General features: G+C 36.9%; 1 protein-coding gene across 9 annotated transcripts; it reads left to right on the forward strand.

Moving 5' to 3' along the window:
* Positions 1-2798: 2798 nt before the first annotated feature.
* LOC131248708 (uncharacterized) lies at positions 2799-22590 on the forward strand. 9 transcript variants are annotated; one of them, XR_009172361.1, is made up of 6 exons: positions 2991-3442; positions 5453-5817; positions 20464-20528; positions 21167-21232; positions 21323-21382; positions 21530-22590. XR_009172361.1 is itself a non-coding variant. In XM_058249114.1 (5 exons), the coding sequence occupies exons 2-5, from the start codon at positions 5745-5747 to the stop codon at positions 22082-22084; spliced, it is 294 nt and encodes a 97-aa protein (XP_058105097.1). In that variant the 5' UTR covers positions 2799-3442; positions 5453-5744; the 3' UTR covers positions 22085-22590. The 9 variants fall into 9 exon arrangements, 1 of the variants encoding a protein (XP_058105097.1); XR_009172357.1 differs by having other exon boundaries at positions 2992-3442; positions 20457-20528; XR_009172359.1 differs by lacking the exon at positions 5453-5817 and having other exon boundaries at positions 2799-3442; positions 20457-20528.
* The last annotated feature ends 1860 nt before the right edge of the window (positions 22591-24450 follow it).

The following is a 24450-nucleotide window of genomic DNA, read 5'->3' on the forward strand; positions in this document are numbered from 1 at the left end:
TAGATGGCATGGATGGATGGATGGATGTTTTGATGATTGATGGGATGATCAAATGTATGAACGAGATGGTTGGATGTTGGATGGATAGATAGTGTGGTTGGATGGATGGATGCATGAATGGATGTTTGGATGACTGGATATATAGATGGATGGAATGGTTGGATTGATGGATGTTTGGACGATTGTATGAGATGAATGGATGGTTGGATGAGGGATGAGATGAATGAGGCTCCGATGGGCCACTAAGGGGCCAACAAGATGTATGAATTCTATCCACACCGTCCATCCATTTATACATATCATTTTAGAGTATGACCCCGAAAATAACAAAGATCCAAGGCTCAAATGGACCACAAAGTGGGGATTAAATTCTTACCATTGAAAATTTCTTGGGGGCCACAAAAGTTTTTGATTAAGATGATATTTACCTTTTCACTTCATTTAGGTGTATATGACCATATCAACAGGTTGGATGGCAAATAAACAATATGGTGGACTCTAAAAAGGTTTCAATGGTGGCCATCCTTAGCACCATTTCCTGTGGTGTGGTCCACTTGATATGTAGATATGCATTTTGTTAATCTACTATAATCTAAAATGATACGAAAAAATGGATGGACAGTGTGGATACAATTCATACATCTCTCCAAATCGATGGACGGTATGGATACAAAACACACATCATGGTGGAACCCATATAACTAGTGATGTCACTTCAGTAGGAGTCTTGCGGAAACAGATTGGCTACCCCTCCTACCATCGGCCATTGGTTGGTGGTCGGTACTCTGTGGGCCTCACCATGATGTATGTATTTCATCCATGCCATCCATATATTTTTCTATATCATTTTATGATATAAGAAGGAAAAAATGAGATATATCCCAATCTAAAGTGGACCACATTACAGGAAACAATGTTGAATGAACGTTGACCATTAAAATATTTTTAGGGGCCATAAAAGTTTTGGATCAAGCTGATCTTTGTTTTTTTTCCCTCCATCTAGGTCTTTATGAGCTAATCAACAGATTGGATGTCAAATAAATAGTACACTGTGCCTTAGGAGGATTTTAATGGTGGATATCCAATCACTATTGTTTTCCTATGGTGCTGATCTGACGGGACTTGATTTTTGGGCTAAACCGATTTTGAGCCCCACCATGGTTTTCCGTTTGCAGGTTGAAGACGTGTTTGGCATCGTGGCCACTAAATCAATGGTCCGTATAACCTCGTTAAAGAATTTTGTCGCTTTGAAGTATGACTTGCCAGGTCTTCAGTTAGGGGTGGAAATGGGCTAGGCCCACCTAATGAGTCACTGGACAGGATGGTCATATGTCAAAAATTAGAACTTATGGTGCAAGTTTGGATTTTCAACGTGTACAAGTAGGGCCCCTTGCTTAGTAATCAACTATGTTGATCTGATGGGATCTACTAGAAGGGAACAGATTGGCTACTCCCCCTGACACCAGCCAATGGCTGGTGGTCGGTGCTCTGTGGGCCCCACCATGATGTATGAGTTTCATGCATGCTGTCCATCTATTTTTATAGATCATTTTACAGTATGAGACCAAAAATAGCTATATCCCAATCTTAAGTGGACCACATTACAGGAAACAATGTTGAATGAGCGTCGACCATTAAAAACATTTTGGGGGCCATAGAAGCTTTGGATCAAGATGATTTTTGTTTTTTCCCTTCATCTGGGACTGTATGACCTAATCAACAGATTGGATATCAAATAAATAGTATAGTGGGCCTTAGGAGGATTTTAATGGTGGATATCCAATCACTATTGTTTTCCTGTGGTGTGGACCACCTGAGATTTATATACCTCTAATTTTTGGGATCAAGCCCTGAAATAATATTTTAAAATGGATGAACGGAATGGATGAAACACATACATCATGGTAGGACCCACAGAGCACTGACCACCATCCACGGGGCTCGTGGCAGGGGGTGTAGCCAGTCCGTTTCCCCATAGATTGGCCATACCTACATCTCCAATGAATGGACTAGATCTTGTTCCAATATGCTAGGTTAACACATGTGGTGGTGTGTGTGCATTGAAAAATTACCGAAGGCCATAGAAGTTTTGGGTCAATCAGATGTTTGTGTTTTCTCTTCATTCACATCTTTTTGATATTATGAACAGGTTTGATGGCAAATAAACATTACTATGGGCCCAAGGAAGGTATCAACTGTAGAAATCATTATTCCACACTGTTTCATGTGGCATGGTCCACTTGAGATTTGGATTTATCGAAAATTTAAGTTCAGCCCACATCGTTCATCCAATTTTTAAGATCATTTTAGAGAATTATCCAAAAAATGAATCATATCCAAAGATTAAAGGACCACACTACAAATACTAGTAGGGGTGATGATTTTTACAGTTAAAAAATTCGTAGGGCCCACCATAACGTTTATTTCCCATTCAATCTGTTCATAAGGTCACAAAGACCTAGACGAAGAGGAAAAACAAATTTCATATTGATCCGAAACTTTTGTGACCCCAAAAGGGTTTCAATGGTAGACGTTCAATCCCCCACATGCTTTCGATCGTGTGGTCCACTTGATAGTTAGATCTGTCTTATTTTTTATCTCAAGACTTACGATGAGCTCGTTATATGGATGGACGGTTTAGATATAACACGTACCTCATGATAGGACCCACATAACTTGCTGACGTCACCCAGCCCCCTCTCTTAAGGGCGCGGATTACCTACTGACAAGTTGAGCATGGAGACTACTACTGAAGTGACATCACCAAGTTCTTGGGGCCCACCATGTTGTATGTTTTGTATCCATGCCATCCATCCATTTGGAGAGATCATTTTAGGGTAAGATCCAAAGAATGAGTCACATCCAAAGCTCCAGTGGACCCCACTAGCAAAAACAGTGGGGAGAGTGACACCACCGTTAAAAATTCCTAAGCTGTGAGGACGGGTTAGGGCGTCGGCCCTAACCAACGCCTCTCTCATCTACGTCTCTCTCTCTCTCTCTCTCTCTCTCTCTCTCTCTCTCTCTCTGTGCCTCTCCCTCTCCCTCTCCCTCCATCTCTCCTTCTCTCTCTTTCTTTGTGCCTCTCCCTCTGATGACCTTCCTGGTTATCTTCTTCATTGTGCAGAAAAAGCAGAAGAGGATTGAACAAGGGTGGGCCGCTTGACCCATTTGGGAAGACGTAGATACATGGTTTGAACGGCAGTAGCAAGAAGAGGAAATGCAGCGTCTTCAGGCCAAATATCGAGCGCGGTTATGGAAGCTGTAGAGGAATTACATAGAAAGAAATTAGCTCAGGAATGAGAAGGGGAGAAAGAAGAAGAAACCATGACAAAGGATGATCCTATGGCGGTGGCGCAGGCAGAGGCTCTTTCTTCAAAAGAGTAACTAATGTAATCTCAGAGATTCGCGAGCGGATACAAATGGGTCTCTACTATCTGGGGAGGTTGGTATTTCTCTTCATCTCCTTTCAGATCGCTATGTTAGTATATGACTCCATGCAATGAGGTTTTAGGTTCTTATGTAGCATTGTCTCATAAAATACATTCATCATCTAAGGCCTACTATTGTATGATTGTCATTTTTAAAAAAAAAAGTATCAATCAGATCAAAAGCTCCTCTTTGGAGTGGGAGAACAACCATGTTTTGCTTGACACTATAGGAGAAGCTGATTGGGTGGCTGATCATTGGATTAATTCACTTAAAATTGTTTATCCCCCTGAAAATTTTGATAATCAATTAGGATAGTTTATGAGGATAGGATGGGTAAGAAATACCCACTAAATTAGTTTAATGAAGCTATTTTTATTTAGAAATACCCATCTTTAAGAGTAAGTTGATACAAGTTGAAGGCTCCAAAAGGGCAAGGGGAAGGCCCAAAAGGACATGGGTGTAGTAAGAAAAGACTTGATGACCTATGGTTTAATTGAAGTTATGTCTCTTGATAGAGTGGAACGGTGGAAAAGGATTCATGTAGCCGACCCCAATCAGTTGGGACAAGGCTTAGGTTATGATGATGATGATGATGTGATAGGGTCTTCTTTAAAATAAGTGTGCAACTATTATGGCATAATCACCGAGTCAATTCCCTTTCACTGCTTTGATACCTTGGTTTATCCTCACTTGTTACAAGAGATTGAAAGTGGAAAAGCAAGCACACGACATTGGTTTTCTTGATACCTTCACTTCTTTAGTTAATGCTTTCTCTTGATCTCTTAATTTTTGTCAATGGGTTAAGGTGGATTTTGTTGGTGTTCAATGTGAAATAGGAATTTCCATTTTTCATTGGTAGGAATAGAAAATCAAATGGTTGTGGAGTCCTATTTTTTTGCAAGAATGCTCCACATACCACTGAGTGGAGTAATTTCTAAATAATTGTCCCAAATTTAGGAAAGTCTGTAGTGGTTTAGTTATTTTACGAGTTTGTAGATGTAGCACTTATGGTTATTGGTTTTAGTAACTAGAGTTTACTAGAAATAGTAAACTCTCTATCATAGAGAAGCCAATTGATGGTGTTCTTTTGCTAGTTCTCATGTTCATAGAGAAGCCAATTCTCTAGCCGATGATTTGTCCAATTAGCCAGGGCATTTTGCTGATGAGTCAATCTTTTAAGGAGAAGCCCATGTAGCAAGAGTCTTCCTCGTAGTGAACCTATGATTAATAAAAAGAAAACAGGCATGGATGATATGTCCATTTAGCTTTTGCCTTACAATATAGAGCTATGATACTCAGATCCTTCAAAAAATTTGCGAGTACTTGAGCCGCATCCCTGGATACTCATATAAGGGATCTCCCTTTCCTTATTGTACCCATATATTGTACCCATATGAGAGTAAAATGGATGTTCCTTATCATGCTAGTTTGATTGCCATGCATCATTAAATACTTTTCTTTTTCTTTACTACAATTGTCTCTCAATAATTTTCCTCTTGGTCTCTCTCAAAACTATGTATGCTTTCTTTAACTAAATAATGATGTGCTTGTCATATATCTGTATATTATCTTAGAGCCCTGCCAAGGTTAATAGCGGTAGGAATTTGGTTCCTACTCCCAACACATACAAGTGTGGCAACATCTACTAGTTTGGGGCATTCATCAAGTGGACCCCTCCATGCAGCCAAGAATCAGGTTGATGAGGTCTCTAGTGGGTCTCATGTAGAAAAAAGATGGATGATTAAAGGAACTGGCAACAATCCACATTTGTCGTACATCTGTGTGCCAATTTATGATTAGAACAACCTACTTTCAAGAATGGGACTTGCATAGTGCCCCCCACATGACGAACATCCCTGATCTTGCATGTGTCACACATGGAGAGGGTAGAATCCATATTTCTTGCTTTCACACTAGTTGCTGCCACATTTCTCATTATTTTATTATCATACACTATACACAAGCTTTACTTTGTGTAGATAATCTCAGGAGCTAGAATTTTTTTTATTTTTGTTCGAGCCAGGAAGGAGCACTTGTTCCTATCTTGGCTGATATAAACCTTGGAGATTGGTTTAGATGATTCGTATATTCAGCTAGACAGTAAGTAAATGAATCTGTGCAGGACCAATTGCCAGCTCTTAGTTTCACTAGGTCCAATGTTATACTCTGCGCCTTTGTCATAGTTCAATATTGGCATGTGAGGTCTGCTGAGTGTACACGCACCCCTCTACATGGCAACATGTGCCGACACAGCTTAGTGATGGCCTTGATACATGAAATCTAGAAACTCCTGTATAAAAAACCAATGAGAACAGATGGATAAGAATGAAGTGCAGCCACGAGGTCCTTCCCAATGCTCCAAAGACAATGGCCACATCAAAAGAACAGGTGGTCTTCATCAATTCAACTTCTGTGATTCTCTTTTACTCAGAACTAGTCTTTGTTTTTTTTTGTTGTTTTTTTTTTCCTTCTTTTTGAAAAATTCCCACAATTTTTTCGTCTTGGTTTTTTTTTTTCTTTTAAGCTATAGATGCCTTTTTCTCATCTTTGTTGACTAGTCAATGGTAAAAAATAAAAAAATATAAAAAATGAAAGTCTGGTTAAAGACTCCATGCACAGAAGCTGTTTCTTGAGGGGATTGGATTTGTTTGTGTTTTTTGAGTATTGGGTCCCTTTATTTGATGTTTTATAGGCCTTTGAGGGAGTCGAATGTGGGAAAGATTGGATTTCTTAGGAGTTGGTTGAGAGGTTTTCTATTGGTGGAGGCTTTTGGCATTGAAAGTTGGGAGTTTTTTTTTTTTTTTTTTATTTTTTTTTTTTATTTTTTTATCTTTATTTTTTGGACCATTTTTGTCTGAAGGGGTGTTTGGTTTCTAGGTTTTTGTTAGAAAGAGGGGACTTGAAGTTAGAGGTTTTTAGCTTAAAAGATGGGGTCTTTTGTCTGAATTTGGGGTCCCTTTGGTGTTTTTGGTTGTGGATTTGGAGAATTAAAGTTGGTTTTTTAATTTCAGGATGCTTGAATTTCACTCTGCTTGCTCCCTACTCTGCTGTCAGTGCTCTCACCCCTTTGATCCTCGTGATGGGGGTCAGCATGGTGAAAGAGACCATCGAAGATTGGAAGCGGAAAATGCAGGTAAAATTTCCTTTCTGTATTGATATTATTAGTACTTCTTTGTATATATGTAATATATATCTGTATGCATTGCTATCGATAGTGGATAAATCAATAGCCATTAATGCTTGTTATTAGTGATGGAGAGATGATTACTAGTTTTTTGTGTGAAGCTTGTGAGTGGGATGTTTCTGACCAACGTTAACGTTAGAATATCCAACGGCTACCGTTACTTTATAATCTTAGAGTGGGGACCTTGATCATGGTTTTTCTCAAGTGGGTCCGCACAACCTTACGTAAGGAGGGAATGCTAATATGAAGCTCATCTTCGTGGTACACATGACAAATATGTGGTGGCTGATACTGTTGATCTGGTGGGCCACCATATGGACTTGGATCAGAGTGTTGTAGCTATCTAAACAATGGTCTATGAAAGGAAGGGTTGGCTTGGAACAGAGCAATGGTTGACATTCAACCACCAGAGCTGACAACTGGATGGGTAAAAGCATCTGATCACTGCAATTTTTGGCCTCTGGTGAAAAGGCCTAGCTATATGTCCTAGAGGGGGGGTGAATAAGACAATGCCAAATAAAACTTATAACAGCGGAATTAAAAAGAATATGATAGCCAAAATAAATCACAATGCAAGAAAGTAAAATAACCTTAAAATTCAGATCTTGAGAGGTTGATACAAATGTTGTTCTAAGGACAACCTTACACCAAAAACCAGAGTTTATGGTAGGACAACCTTATTTCTAGAAAGATCTTTGTATCAAATCTCAAACCGAAGAGGAATACAGAAATAAATACAGACTGAATTAAAATAAATTGTAATCACAAATGTATTGTTCTAGGGACAGCCATACGCCATAAAAATGGCAGGGCAACCTTGCTGGAACAACTTTTAAAGGAAATTGAATATCAAGCTGATAAAGGAATAGCAGAAAATAAATTCTAAATTATTACAAAATTCTCACAATGCTTGAATTAAATGATTACAACATTCACCACCATACATACATCCTACAAAAGAATAATTAAAGATCAGAAGTATAAATTATTCAACCACAACACAAGGGATTATAGTGGTTCACCTGTGTGTTCACCAACTATTAAACAACAACCACATAGAATGTTACTCCACTCCTAATATCCTCACACAGGGGATATTAACGTTCACTAACAAAATAGGTTTTCCCAGGTTCACCCAAAACCTTTACAATTGTGTCTTTGTCTGTGGGCTTACACAATTAAAAAAAAACCCCACTTCTGAGTTTTCCTGGCTCTCCTCAGATAACCAATATAATAACATTTTTCTGGCAAATTTTGAAAGAAACCAAAACAGAAAGGAATTTACAATTAAATGTAAAATACCTGATTATCTCCTTCGTTGTAGCAGCCCGGTAGAACCAAATCAGAGTAGATAATTGAATGTCCAAGTTCAATGTCCAGTACTCAATTACAATGGTTCTAATTCTAATAGATTTTAAATTAAACCAAATAGGGCTTGCCTTAATTGATTTTGATTCCAAAGAAAGGGAATAACAATTCCTCAAATTAGATTGGAATAGCAGAAACAAAATCAATTAAATAAAGCTAAGGAAAGAGAATATTAAATAAGCACACTTAGCTTAGATGGAGCACAGAATTATCTCTCAGAAGTTCGACGAAGATTGGCTTGAATGGATTAATTAATTCGATGATTTCTTCTGAGATTCGTGCACTATTTATAGGTGAGCAGATCGCGTCTTCGACTGGTCTAGGGAGCTCTTCGACTAGTCGAAGTAATAACAGATATTTGAAAAATCAGGTGCGATAAGCTTTGACCGTTCTACGACTGGTCAAAGGTCTCCTTCGACTGGTCATAGGTCACCTTCGATAGGTCGAAGGTCTCCTTTGACTGGTCGAAGAACCTAAAAAACATCGCTGGATTTTGAGTCAAAGATTTTCGACTGGTCGAAGATGCAGTCGACACTGTTCCTTCGACTGGTCGAACAGATTCCTGGACTAGTCGAAGCCTAACAAATTTTATCCAAAATTTGTAACAAACTCACGACTGATCGAGGAATTTCTTAGACTGGTCGAAGCAACTCTAGGACTAATCGAAGAAGGCCTAGGACTAGTCAAAGAACAGACCAAACTTATGTAAAATAAACATTCGATTTATGTATCCAAAGTGACCTACTTCTAAGGTCAACCTAAGGTCAGTCAAACCTCAACCATGAAGTAAGGACATTGAAACATTAGGAACTAGTGACCTTGAAGTATGAGCCTTGAAGTCTTGATGTAGTTCAATCTTGAAATCTTGATGTAGCTCAATCTTGAAATCTTGATGTAGCTCAGTCTTGAAAGTGTCTTGAGTTCTTTACAAACTGCCTTGTACTCTTCTTAAAGTCTTGCAGCTTGAGTCTTGTCTTGTGAGCACTTCTTGCATTCAAGATTGATCCTTGTACTTGTGAGCTTTTCTTGTTGTGAGCTTAGCTTGTTTATGAATGTTGATCCTTGAGAGAGCTTCACTTATGCAAGTTATATATAACAGTGATTTTAGCACCACAAATTTGACAACAGACAGGGAAATAAACTATAGCACTTACAATCTCCCCCTTTGTCAAATTAGTGACAAAACACATAACCAAGATAAACATAAAGTAAAACAACTGGTTAAAGAGTTATGAACCAGGTCATATAAACTATCTTACCTGTAAATCAATATTCAATATTCAATATTCAACATTCAACCAGTTTCATTCAACTAGTTCAAACATACTCCCCCTGAGTAACATAACCAATGCTTCTCCTCTCACAATCACATCGTTAAGAACAAACCATTCTCCCCCTTTTTGTCACAATATGACAAAGGAAACAACAATAAAGGAGAACTAAATAAAGGGATATATGAGAGTAAACATGAGGAGTTATGAGAGTATAGTAAAACAGAGAAAGAGATACTCAGCATAGCTTCACATAGAATAAATATCCAGCATAAAACATAGATAGTATCCAACTCAAAATCAGTCAACCAAGTGCTAAGTTATAAAGTTATTACAAACCAGAAGTCTCATATAAACTAGTCAGAACCAGAACTAGATGACGGAGCAGGAATAAAAGGATCAAGTTAGTGCATGCCTTTGTTCAATCGCCTAAGATATTTGCGCATGTACTTGAATTGTAAATCATAAGCAACCGATATGTTTTCCATCTTTACATTTATATTCTCAACTTTATCCTCTAATGCACTAAGACGAGCATCAACATCAGATGGTTCAAAATCTGGATCATTTGTTGAGTCAGAATCCAGTTCCTCAAAAATGTCATCTATATTAATGTCATCACTAGCTTCTTCATGACCACCACCACCACCACCACCACCTTGTTCAGGAAGTAGATCCAGCTTCATCTTATTGATATTAGTATTGTTGAAGATCAGATGATGGATTGGTGCCTCGTCAACTGGCATATCGACTAACATATGTGTAGCCAATACAGTCATTAAATAGGCAAAAGGAATGTCACTATGACCAGGATGGAGTCTAAACTGAAGAATGAAATGACAGATTAAGGATGGTAAACAAATCTGAGTACCATTGGAAGTAGCATGGATAACACGAACCATAAATGAAGTCAAGTCAGTTTTATTACCCGAACGAGGATACAGATTAGACATAGAGATTTTGTGGAGAATTCTGTACTTGGGTAACAAATACCTTGCGGGAAGTGCATTCCCTTTTTGTGTTCACTGAGCATCCATGTTGCACAAGTCTCTACTGAGCATGCGTTTTTCAGACATTGAGGGTTTATCAGTTAAGTTATGGATAGGAATACCCTCATCATTCACAGGAATGTCCATAAGGGCTGAAATTAAATGACGATCAATGTCAAAAGGCCCTTCTCTAGTAGATATTTTAAAAGTTAAATTATCCTGTGAGAAAGCACTAATACATGTAAACATGGATTGGGCAATGGACCGGTATGCAGGCCCACCCCAATGTAATAAGTTAACCCAACCTACAGCTTCAAGCATAGGAAGGATGTCAAAAGGTGCAATATGATTAACATCAACAGGATGTTCAACAATAACATTACATAATCTAATGTCCCTAACATATGATGGATCATCATTGGGTACAAGAAGATGACGCTTAGAGATAATGGACGATCTGGAGGAAGAAGAAGGACCACGGGAAGTAGTTTTTCTACCTCTAGAAGCCATTTGCAACAAGGATATCAAGGAAATAAGAAGTTGCAAAGGATTGAGAAGTGGGTTTACACAAAACTGATTTTTCAAAATCCAAACCCCAAATCTCAATGAAATCCAAAATACAAAGCTTAAAGCTTGAAAAATAAACAATCTAGACACAAATCTGCAAGAAAAAATGTGATTTGGAATACTAACCTTGAAGAACATGAAAGATGGGTTCGACAAGTCGAAGCACGGCTCCTTAGAGAAGAAAAACGAAATGAGGAAGAAAGCAAAAATCCTCAATTTTTAAGAGATTCCCGAGATCTATGACTGGTCGTGGATATCTACGACCGGTCGAAGGTCGACTGGTCAAGTATACTCATGACTGGTCGAAGAATGACCAAAAATTCATATTTCTGCAAATTATACAAAAATTAGAATTCAATCTAGCAAATATATACACTATAATACAAGTAGGCATAAATAATCATTTTAAAATGCACATGCCAAGATCAAATTTCATCTTTTTGAACCTGCTTTTATCGAGAGGTTTTGTGAAAATGTCAGCTCGTTGATCTTCGGTAGGAATATATTCTACAGATATAACTTTTTCTTCTACTAATTCCCTTATATAATGAAATCTAATGTCAATGTGCGTAGTACGGAATGCTGAATAGGATTTTTTGAAATATTTATCGCACTGGAATTATCACAATGTAATAACATAGAATCCTGTTTAATTTCATAATCACTTAGCATTCGTTGCATCCAAACAAGCTGTGTACATGCATTACCAGCTGCGATATACTTAGCTTCAGCTGTTGAAAGTGATATAGAATTTTGTTTCTTACTAAACCAGGAAACTAGACAATTTTCAATGTAAAAACAACCACCACTGGTTGATTTTCTATCATCTAGATTACCAGCCCAGTCAGCATCCGAGTACCCAGCTAATTGGACACTAGTCTCATGAGGATACCAGAGACCGAGATTTACAGTACTTGTGACATATCTAATAATTCGCTTGACAGCAATCAAGTGAGATTCTTTTGGATCAGATTGATATCTTGCGCAAATACCAACACTTAGAGAAATATCAAGTCTACTAGCAGTTAAATATAACAAACTACCAATCATACTCCGATAAAGTTTTGAGTCAATATTTTTACCATTAGTCTTTTGAGAGTTTCAGGGTAGTACTCATAGGAGTATTGAAATTCTTACCATTCTCAAATCCAAATCTCTTGATTAGATTCAAAGCATACTTAGATTGAGAAATGAATATTCCTTTAGGTTGTTGCTTTACTTGCAATCCAAGGAAATAAGTCAATTCCCCAACCATGCTCATTTCGAACTGTGATTTCATCAAATCTGCAAACTCAGTAGTCAAGTCAGTACAAGTTGATCCATAAATGATATCATCAACATAAATCTGCACCATTAAGATATGATCATTATGTTTTTTAACAAACAGAGTTTTATCAACAGATCCCATTTGAAAATTATGACTTAAAAGAAATTTCGTTAGTTTCTCATACCATGCCCTAGATGCTTGTTTTAATCCATAAAGTGCCTTTTTAAGCCGATATACATAATCAGTATTTTTAGAATCTTCAAAACCCATTGGCTATTCAACATAGACTTCTTCATGTAAATCGCCATTTAGAAAAGCACTTTTCACATCCATCTGATAGATCTTTATCTTTCTAAAACATGCAATGGATATAAATAGTCTGATAGATTCAAGACGTGCTACTGGTGCAAAAGTTTCATCGAAATCAATCCCTTCAATTTGAGTATAACCTTGTACCACTAGTCAAGCCTTGTTTCTAATTATATTTCCACACTCGTCAGACTTATTTTTGAAAATCCATTTTGTTCCAATGATGTGTTTATCTTTAGGTCTTGGTAGAAGGTACCGAACATCATTTCTTACGAATTGGTTGAGTTCTTCTTGCATTGCAACAATCCAGTTCTCATTAGCAAGAGCTTCTTTTATGTTAGATGGTTTTATTTGGGATGTAAAACATACTTAATTACATATATCCTCAAGTTGTTTATGGGTACGAACACTGGTGAGAGGGTTTCTAAGAATTTGTGTGGTTGGATGATCTTTAACAGTCCTCAACTCAGAATCAGTCTGATTCGATGAAATATCGGGTTTATCAATGATTAGTACTTCATCATTATCTGAATTAGAAATTGGCGTGTTTAACTGATCATCAATGACAACATTAATGGATTCTTGAATCACACCAGTCCTTTTGTTCAGAACCCTATAAGCTCGACTGTTTAAGGAATATCCTAGAAAAATACCTTCATCACTCTTCATATCGAATTTTTCTAAATTTTCATGATCATGTAAAATATAGCACTTGCTGCCAAAAACTCGAAAGTATTTAACAGTAGGCTTTTTATTGAACCACAATTCATAAGCCATTTTATTATTATCTTTGCTAGTGTAGACTCGGTTAATAATATAGCAAGCTGTGTTGACTGCTTCAGCCCAAAGATTTTTAGAGAGCTTCATGCTATTCAACATGACATTAGCCATTTCTTGAAGCGCCCTATTCTTTCTTTCAACAATTCCATTTTGTTGTGGAGTTTTGGGAGCAGAGAATTCATGTAATATTCCTTGGTCGGTACAGAACTTCTCAAAATTTCTATTCTCAAATTCAAATCCATGATCACTACGAATTTTACTGATTTGAGAAGATTTTTCAGTTTGAATCCTTTTGAAAACTTTTCTTACTTCTTCAAGGGTTTCAGATTTATCCCTTAAGAAGACTACCCAAGTGAATCTGGTAAAGTCATCAACTATTACCAGGATATACTTTTTCCCACCACGACTTTCTGTTCTGGTAGGTCCTATCAGATCCATGTGGAGAAGTTCGAGTGGTCTTGATGTGGTATTTGAATTCACCTTTTTTTGGGAGTTCTTTGTTTGTTTGCTTATCTGGCACTCACCACATATTTTATCTAATTTTTGAAGTTTGGGTAAACCTCTTATAAGTTCTCGTTTGCTCAATCTATATAAATTTCGATAATGTACATGTCCAAGACGTTTGTGCCATAAATCAGTCTCATCTATATGGACCATGTAACATGTTTGATTAGAAGAGCTGGATTCGCTAATAATATAGCAATTTTCAGACGTTCTACGTCCAGTTAATATTACAGAACCCTTATTGTTTAGTATCTCACAACTTTGATTAGAAAACCGAACATTATGGTTATTATCACATATTTGAGATATACTAAGCAAGTTATGTTTTAAGCCTTCAACATATAAAACATTTTTAAACACAGGAAGATTAAAAAGTTGAACCGTACCTTGGCCTATAATCTTGCAGTTGCTACCATCACCAAATGTGACTGAACCATCAGTCATATCTTTCAAATCCGTGAATAAAGCTTTGTCACCTATCATATGCCTGGAGCATCCACTGTCTAGGTACCACTTTGAATGACTTGTTGCTTTGAAAGCAGTGTGAGAAACGAAGCAGGTAACTTTAGGAACCCATTTCATAACTGTTTTGGGTTTAAGAACATAGTTGGTCTTCTTTTGTGTATATTTGTAGGAATGACCTATAGAGTTAGATTTTAAGAGCTCCTTGAGTAAATCAACTATCTTTTCAGCTAGTGGATTTCGTTTCTGATTAAAGTTGACATGGCTGCTTTTAGGTTTTTGAAAAGTTTTTGAATTTCTAGAAAAATCTTGATAAGTACTTTTTCCTTCTGAGTTTGAGGACTCTCCTTTAACAAACATAGGAGGAGTATACTTTTGTTTAGGAGGTAGATTTTTATCATAGCCCAACCCGGATCGATCGCCACATTTTCTTGATCCGGATAACAGTTTTTCTAACTTTGGATCACCTTGGGCATATTTCCATGTGTCCTTTAGACTCAGAAGAGAAGATACTTCAGTTTTAAGTTTCTCAATTTCAGATTTTAAATCAATAATTAGGGAGTTTTTGAATTCCAAATCGCATTTTGATTTTCAAAACAATCTGAAATTTTTGATTTTTCTAAGACAAGTGATTCAAAACATTTTTTTGAGTTTAGAAAACTTTTCTTTTTGGAGTTTAAGTTTGACAGCAATTTTACAACTTTCCTTATATAGGGCATTGTAAGCGTCTTGAAGATCATCTTCATTTTCACATTCACTGCTCAGATTTTCTTCACTTGTTGAGTCATTATCTGAAAATGTGAATTTGGCTAGAGTCAAAAGAGCTTTAAACTCATTGCCCGACTTAGTTTCAGAATCTTCTGATTTAGAAGAACCTTCAGAATCAGATGATTCATCCCATATAGCCAACATACCCTTCTTCTTGGGTTTGTCCCTTTTAGGACATCTATTTACTAAGTGCCCATATTCTTGACAGTTGTAACATTCACTATCTTTCAAAGATTTTCGAGATTTGGGTCTAAACTTCTTTTTATCATTTGATTTTTGAAAATCAACCCTTTTCTTACATTTGAAAATCTTGTAAAATTTCTTAGCTAAAAAAGCCATATCATCTTCTGAATCAAAATTTTCTTCTGAATTACATTTAGAAGATTTTAGTGCGATAGATTTACATTTAGGAGCTTTAAAGTTTAACTCGTAGGTTTGTAGAGAACCAACTAGTTCTTCTACCCTCATATTATCCGTATCACGAAGTTCCTGGATCGCGGTTACTTTAGAATTGAACCGTTCAGGAAGTGAGCGTAATATTTTTGCACACACTTTACTTTCTGTGATTTTATCGCCAAGACCCCACATTGAGTTTACAATGTCATTCAATCTAGTGTAAAAGTCCATAAACATCTCATTTTCCTCCATATGAATTTCTTCAAATCTGGTTGTGAGGAGTTGGACTTTAGATTTTTTGACAATTGTTATTACCCTCGTGTGTCATTTCTAATATATCCCAAGCTTGCTTTGCAGTATCATAGGAAATGATTCTTTTGAACTCATCCGGTGATAGTGCGCAAGTAATCGCATTTAGTGCTTTAGCATTTGCACCACTCTCACTTTTCTGAAGAATGGTCCATTGGTAATATGGTGTGACTTTCATAGATTTTGAACCATCAACCCTAGTAACTTCCATGATAAGAGGTTTCCATTCAGTTGCTGTGGCTTGCCACACACTCTCATCCATTGATTTGAGGAAGATCCTCATTCTGGCTTTCCAATAAGCATAGTTGGAGCCATCAAAGGGTGGAGGCCTAGTGACTGAAAGGCTATCAAAATTTGACATCTTAAATAGCTTAAATCGTTAGCTCAAGAATTAAATCCAAGAATAAAAAAGAGCTATTAGGCTCTGATACCACTTGAAAAGGCCTAGCTATATGTCCTAGAGGGGGGGTGAATAGGACAATGCCAAATAAAACTTATAACAGCGGAATTAAAAAGAATATGATAGACAAAATGAATCACAATGCAAAAAAGTAAAATAACCTCAAAATTTAGATCTTGAGAGGTTGATACAAATGTTGTTCTAAGGACAACCTTACACCAAAAACTAGAGTTTATGGTAGGACAACCTTATTTCTAGAAAGATCTTTGTATCAAATCTCAAACCGAAGAGGAATACAGAAATAAATAGAAACTAAATTAAAATAAATTATAATCACAAATGTATTGTTCTAGGGACAGCCATACACCATAAAAATGGCAGGGCAACCTTGCTGGAGCAACTTTTAAAGGAAATTGAATATCAAGCTGATAAAGGAATAGCAAAAAATAAATTCTAAATTATTACAAAATTCTCACAATGCTTGAATTAAATGATTACGACATTCACCACCATACATACATCCCACAAGAGAATAATTAAAGATCAGAAGTATAAATCATTCAACCACAACACAAGAGATTATAGTGGTTCGCCTATGTGTTCACCAATTATTAAACAACAGCCACACAAAATGCTACTCCACTCCTAATATCCTCACACAGGGGATATTAGCGTTCACTAACAAAATAAGTTTTCCCAGGTTCACCCAAAACCTTTACAATTGTGTCTTTGTCTGTGGGCTTACACAATTAAAAAAAACCCCACTTCTGAGTTTTCCTGGCTCTCCTCAGATAACCAATATAACAACATTTTTCTGACAAATCTTGAAAGAAACCAAAACAGAAAGGAATTTACAATTAAATGTAAAATACCTGATTATCTCCTTCGTTGTAGCAGCCCGATAGAACCAAATCAGAGTAGATGATTGAATGTCCAAGTTCAATGTCCAGTACTCAATTACAATGGTTCTAATTCTAATAGATTTTAAATTAAACCAAATAAGGCTTGCCTTAATTGATTTTGATTCCAAAGAAAGGGAATAATAATTCCTCAAATTAGATTGGAATAGCAGAAAAAAATCAATTAAATAAAGCTAAGGAAAGAGAATATTAAATAAGCACACTTAGCTTAGATGGAGCACAGAATTATCTCTCAGAAGTTCGACGAAGATTGGCTTGAATGGATTAATTAATTCGATGATTTCTTTTGAGATTCGTGCACTATTTATAGGTGAGCAGATCGCGTCTTCGACTGGTCTAGGGAGCTCTTCGACTAGTCGAAGTAATAACAGATATTTGAAAAATCAGGCGCGATAAGCTTTGACCGTTCTACGATTGGTCGAAGGTCTCCTTCGACTGGTCGTAGGTCACCTTTGACAGGTCGAAGGTCTCCTTTGACTGATCGAAGAACCTGAAAAACATCGCTGGATTTTGAGTTGAAGATTTTCGACTAGTCGAAGATGCAGTCGACACTGTTCCTTCGACTGGTCGAACAGATTCCTGGACTAGTCGAAGCCTAACAGATTTTATCCGAAATTTGTAACAAACTCACGACTGATCGAGGAATTTCTTAGACTGGTCGAAGCAACTCTAGGACTAGTCGAAGAAGGCCTAGGACTAGTCGAAGAACAGACCAAACTTATGTAAAATAAACATTCGATTTATGTATCCAAAGTGACCTACTTCTAAGGTTAACCTAAGGTCAGCCAAACCTCAACCATGAAGTAAGGACATTGAAACATTAGGAACTAGTGACCTTGAAGTATGAGCCTTGAAGTCTTGATGTAATTCAATCTTGAAATCTTGATGTAACTCAATCTTGAAATCTTGATGTAGCTCAATCTTGAAAGTGTCTTGAGTTCTTTACAAACTGCCTTGTACTCTTCTTGAAGTCTTGCAGGTTGAGTCTTGTCTTGTGAGCACTTCTTGCATTCAAGATTGATCCTTGTACTTGTGAGCTTTACTTGTTGTGAGCTTAGCTTGTTCATGAATGTTGATCCTTAAGATAGCTTCACTTATGCAAGTTATATATAACAGTGATTTTGGCACCACAAATTTGACAACAGACAGGGATATAAACTATAGCACTTACATCTGGCCCCATCCATATATGGCTCACAAATCAACAGTCCCAATCGCAACATATGTTTTTTAGGTCTACTGTGCAGGAGCTGCATAGATCTTTAATGACAGAAATTGGGCCCCATCACCGTATAGGTGTTGTGGCTTAGGAATATGTAATGATCTTGCTTTCGTAACAGAATTTATCAATCAAAAATAGAACAAATGGGAGAAAAATAACTGACCATTGTTGAATATTTCAGGTAAAGTTAAGGTTAAGATATGTCATGTGTTTGAATACCTCTAAAGAAAAACATATGCATATGCACCTCTTAGTTGCACCAGGGTCTAGTTTGTCAAGCATTGTGAGGGTGAACTTCCATCAAGGCCAAAGTTCTTTCAACAAACTGAACCAACTCTTTCATCCTTCCTTTCCCTGTCAACTTAGTTCTTCTTATGTATGGTTGGATACACTCATTTTATCTATCTGTATGTCTATAAGAGTAGTTTTATATGTGTTCTGTTCTATATTTTTTGTTGTCATTAATTCATGAAAGAGGACACTTCCCAAGAGATCATAGTATATATTTCTCAAATTGTGAGGAGACTAATTTTCCACAAACCTTTAGTTCTTCTCTTGATTCCAATATCTGACCAATTTCTGACATTCTTGCGGTGTTTGTCCTTGTAATGTTCTACTCTTCACTGAGCTGGTCCTTGACTGACTCCTATGTCTTGTGATTTATCTAGTCCTTGAGTGACTTCTCCGTGAAGAGATTTCCTTAGGTGCACACTCATGTTCAAATACATCCAGGTGTTTTCCATTTCCATATGAATAGATCTATATGTTTATGCATGACCCAAGAAGCCACATTACATTGAAAATTGGGGTGCAATGTGCTTTGGCATTTGCTTGGACCAGGCATATTGACATATTGCTAGTTTAGTGTAGGGAAGGTCTAAATAAAAGAGATTTTTTTCCCTTTTTCTTTATATGAGCCAATTGCGAAACTTGACTGAAGGATTCTGGAGAAAGATACTCATAAACTTGTATCAATCTTTCACATCAAATCATGATATTAACCAAGTATCTGAAACACATCATTATGTCTATTTTTTATTGCATTTTTATCCCTATCACATGACACATGTGTTCATAATGAAACTATTTCATAATAGTTCATCATTCTACATTCGCATGGTTAGTGGCTAATGAGAGTCATAATGGAAAATACTCCCATGTTTTCCATATTTTGTGAATTTTGACAATCTGTTTTGCTCTATACTCATTTCAAGTGATTTCTCACACCATGTATATTTTCATGTTTGTTGCTTAATTTATGGCTCATTGTCTGGTAACTTCAATATGCTCAGAAGATGACATTGGTCGCATGTGGGTGGTGGCATACAATATCTGTTTCCTCTTCTGGGAGTTTGTACACCCATGGATGGAGCAAATATGGTCAACTAAGGCATGGAGACTTTGAAGATCACCTCATTACACAACAGTTGGAGGCCCTAAGAAATACTTCAATCTTATAGGTGAAAATCGTCTTTGTCATCCATTTCATGATAATGATCTGGGTTTTCGTTTACCTGTCCGTATACTTAGCATGTTTACCTTACCAAAAGGATTTTAAAGAGCTCGTCTAGCTTACTCAAACCTGGCTAAGTTGGGGGAACTTGGTCAATACTTCAACGTACTCCTAGATGCAATCAGTTTTGCATATCAATGGTAAACTCATTTGATGCGTGAAATCATGATGAGCTATCCACCTCTAGATAGAGCTTCTGTGACTCTTCTAAGTCTGTTTGTGCTAGAAATATTTGGGGAAGATTGAAACCCAACCCAGTTTTCTTGAAAAATTTAGCTTTTGGCTCGAGCATCTTGTCTAACACATATCCACCTTTTCTGTTTCTCTATCCCACTCATTATACTATATATCATGTACTATGTTACAATTATCACATTGCCTAGTATTTGTGTGTGGAAACCTAAATGGAGATAAAGAGTTCCAGGTGTACACAGAGGCTGGTAGACACTAGTGTATTCAAGTCTTAATTCACAATGATATGCATCTAATGGTCCAGTGAACATGTCATACTTTGTATGATATTAATAAAATGGGTTATATGACTGATTTTCATGAAGGCAGACACTTGTGCATTTAAGTCATAATTCACAATGATATGCATCTAATGGTCCACTGAACATGTCATGCTAATGTTATGCTGTGTATGCTATTAATAAAATGGGGGTTTTGAATGATTTTCATGAATTCTATTTAACAGAAAACCACTATTTGATAAGGTCTTGTTATGTCCAATCATTTTTCCTTTTGTACTTATTTCATCATGGTTCTATCATCTTTATTTGGCTTAAATGATTTCAGATATCAGGTGGTTGGAGACACACTATGGCAATCACATCTGATGGAAAACTTTATGGCTGGGGATGGAATAAGGTTGGTGTTTTCTGATCTCCCCTCTCCATCATTGATCTCTTGAATTAAGTTAAGTCCCCAACATAGGGATACAGATCTAGCAGCCATCATAAATCATTACAACTGGTACAAATGAAAAGAGTTGTAGCAAAGTTTGTACATGTCAGTCTGGGGTACACTTAATCCCTTGTCATCTGTAAGGTTTAGGAACTGGTGCATGTTGGGCAGCCATCATAAATCATTCCAACTGGTACAAATGAAAAGAGTTGTAGCAAAGTTTGTACATGTTAGTCTAGGGTACGCTTAATCCCTTGTCCTCTATAAGGTTTAGGAACTGGTGCATGTTGGGCACCATTTCGCAATTGCTACCAATGCTACAAGTATTTGATTGGTGCACGTGGTGATGGATTAGGACCATTTAATTAGTGGGCCACCTCTTTGATGAGCCATAGTGCAAAAATCAAGCTCCTTGGTAGCTCGTAGCTGCCTAATCCATCTGTCTTTGGATAGCTAGTGGTAGAAAATAGTTTAAAGCAATTGTCTAGAACTACCTGATTAATGCACAGGCATTGGCGCCATCCATGAGGTTATTGGTAATCAAACTAGACGAACACAAAATTCCATAGAGAGGCCTAAGGGTTACTGTTGCAATGCATCAGGTCGATATACCTATACAGCAAAGCCATCCACGGTACAGTTCAAACATTGGAGATAAGGATCCATAGGTATGGTGTTTCTATGCTTAGGTTAGCACTGTTACGGAATTCAACTACTTGTGGTAACTGTTTATTGTTATGTGTATTCTAATTTTCAAGGCCTCTGGCACATACATATTTTGACTAGATGGCACTCCTTAAACAGCTGCTTCAAGATTGGTAATCCAGCTGATTTCCAGTTTCTTATTCATCGTAAATTACTAAATAATGACTTGAGAAAATTGAAACCATTAAAAAGCAGTGTTGGTTAGCTTGTTTGTGGTTTTAAGGTTACTAAACCTTGAATGCAATATCATTTGACTGTAGGTACCCTTGAATATTGTGCGAGGACCTATAGTTGATGAAGTTCATCAACAATTCAATCTATGGATTTATCAAGTTCTCTACCTTTTATTCACCTATCAAATGATCATTTCATCAAGATTAATTTATAATGTAGCTTAATAGGATTCTTTATTAAAAAACATCTCTAGTGTTTCAGAGTCATAAAAATTTTATCCCTTTCTATTTAAATAATTTAGAAATTATTTCATTATACTGTTCCTTTCGAGACCTCTAGACCCAAAATGATGGTGAATAGAAACATCTACCACAATCATTTCTTTGAGTCCCAAGCCAACGCATAATATGATGGAAGAATCAACTAAGTAATTGTACATATAACAGCAAGGGATACAAGAGAATGTGCAGTAGAGCCACCTCCAAAACATACAGGACTATGAAAATATATTATAAGATATTAGGACTTTTGATGAGACTACAATGAAATAAATATAGATATAGTAATGTTTTTCAGTCATTGTTTCTCATGGTTTATTTTTCAAATGTTTGCAGCCTTCTTTGATACATTGGTCATGTTGAATTGTGTTGGAAGATATCAATAACAATATAGAACTGAGAGATGTTTGCTTTAGCTACCCTACAAGACTTGACATTCATGTATTTTCTAGGTTCTCATTGCATGTTCCAAGCGACATAACTGTGGATCTAGTTGGAGAGAGCGGCAATGGGAAGTCGATTGTGAACAGCCTGTTGGAGAGGTTCTATGACCCCCAAGCTGGTGAAGTGCTCATAGATGGCATCAACTTGAAGAAGCTGCAGCTTGTTAGCCAAGAGCTCATCTTATTCACAATTACTATAAAGGAGAATATCGCATATTGTAAGGCAGGTGCTACATTGGAAGAAACTAGAACAGTAACTGAGATTGCTAATGCTGCAAGGTTTATAGACAAGATGCCACAAGTCGCTTGTACTTTTTTTTATAAATTCATACTACTCTCTCAAAGATGTTGTGGGTGAAAGGCTAGGAAAGGAAGACATTAGTAGTTTTTTTTGATAAATTAATTATTTTGTTGACATTATGCTGATTATTGTCTTGATGAATGTTAAATGGATTTCTTTAGTAATAAGTAGACTCGTCGCAAAACGTCTTTATTTGCGACGAATTTTATGTTTAGCGACGTTTTACGATATGTAATGGCGACATGTAAACTTGCCGCAAATAAGCTATATTTAGTGACAATTTATTAGGTCATCACAAAAAATTAGTATTTGCAACAAAATTGGCAACAAGCAATACTCATCGCCAAAAAGCTTTTGCGACAGGTGTGAGGTTATTAGCGACGATGATGACTTGTCACAAAATGTCTTTATTCGCAATGACTTTATATGCAATGGTGACATGTAAACTCATCCCAAATAAGCTTTATTTAGCGACGCTGTATTAAGTCCTCGCAAATAATTATTATTTGCAACAACATTGGCGATAAGTAACACTCGCTGTAAAAAACTTTTTGTGACAAATTTGGGTTTGTTAGCGACGACGAGGACTTATCGCAACACGTCTTTATTTGCGACAAGTCTTATATTTAGTGACGTTTTACGATATGCAATGGTGACATGTCAACTCATCTCTAATAAGCTTTATTTAGAGATGATGTATTAAGTCGTCGCAAATAGTTATTATTTACAACAAAATTGGTGACAAGCAACACTCGCCGTAAAAAACTTTTTGTAACAAATTTTAGTTTATTAGCGACGACAAGGACTCATCGCAACATGTATTTATTCACGACGAGTCTAATATTTAGCGATGTTTTACGATATGCAATGGCGTCGTGTCAACTCGTCGCTAATTTTCTATATTTTGCGACAAGTTATTAGGTCATCACAAATAGTTGAGTTATTGGCAACGAGTTGCCGTTTTCATCGCTAAATAGAATTAGTGACATCGTATCTGCACAAATGTGGTGACGGGCACAGTCGTCGCTAAAAGTTTTTAGCGACGACGAGGACTTGTCGTAACCCGTCTTTATTTGTGACGAGTCTCATATTTAGCAACATTTTACAATATGCAATGGCAACATGTCAACTCGTCACTAATTAACTATATTTTATGATAAGTTATTAGGTCGTCGCAAATAGTTGAGTTATTAGCGACGAGTTGCTGTTTTCGTCGCTAAATAGAATTAGTGACGCCGTATCTGCATCAAATGTGGCGACGAGCACAGTTGTCGTTAAAAGTTTTTAGTGACGACGAGGACTCGTCACAACACGTCTTTATTCGTGACAAGTCTCATATTTAGCGACGTTTTAAAATATGCAATGACAACATGTCAAATCGTCGGTAATTATATTTTGCGACAAGTTATTAGGTCGTCGCAAATAGTTGAGTTATTGCCGACGAGTTGCCATTTTCGTCACTAAATAGAATTAGTGATGTCGTATCTGCATCAAACGTGGTGACAAGCACAATTGTTGCTAAAAGTTTTTAGTAAAGAGTTGACTTGTCGCGAAAAGACTGAATTGTTGTAGTGAATATTTGGATAAAGGTATGTCCAACCCTGTATACATATGTACGTGTCTATATTTATCTTCAAATTCTATTATTTTGTTTCCAGTTCTGTTAGGCTGGAGTAAGTCACCGGGCCTATCTCATTGATAACATATGTAAGACCCTACTCGAGAGTGTGTATTTCGTTCCTCTAGGTATAGCGGTCCTACTAGTCGAATCCCAATGACCCGCACCTATGGATAGTGTTTACGATCATCCACAAGTCCAGTCACGTAGACCCAACCCAGATCGACCTGAATTTAGTGTCATAGCGACCGCATCGTCGTCGCGGTTCGAACTCTACATCTCGTGCGGTAATCCGAGTTGTAGATCATGAGATGTGGGCCGTGCATAATTTAGGCCCTTGATCGTGATTGTGGGACCCACCTAGGAT

The sequence above is a fragment of the Magnolia sinica genome, chromosome 6, assembly GCF_029962835.1.
Source record: "Magnolia sinica isolate HGM2019 chromosome 6, MsV1, whole genome shotgun sequence".
In the NCBI taxonomy this organism is placed as follows: Eukaryota; Viridiplantae; Streptophyta; class Magnoliopsida; order Magnoliales; family Magnoliaceae; genus Magnolia; species Magnolia sinica.

Bases quoted from the DNA above. Each gene is read 5' to 3' on its own strand.
- LOC131248708 (XM_058249114.1), top strand. From the start codon at position 5,745: ATGGATAAGAATGAAGTGCAGCCACGAGGTCCTTCCCAATGCTCCAAA. The intron at 5,818-6,440 runs GTGGTCTTCATC...TTTTAATTTCAG, and splicing joins TGGCCACATCAAAAGAACAG to GATGCTTGAATTTCACTCTG. The intron at 20,529-22,057 runs GTTGGTGTTTTC...AAATGTTTGCAG, and splicing joins ATGGCTGGGGATGGAATAAG to CCTTCTTTGATACATTGGTC.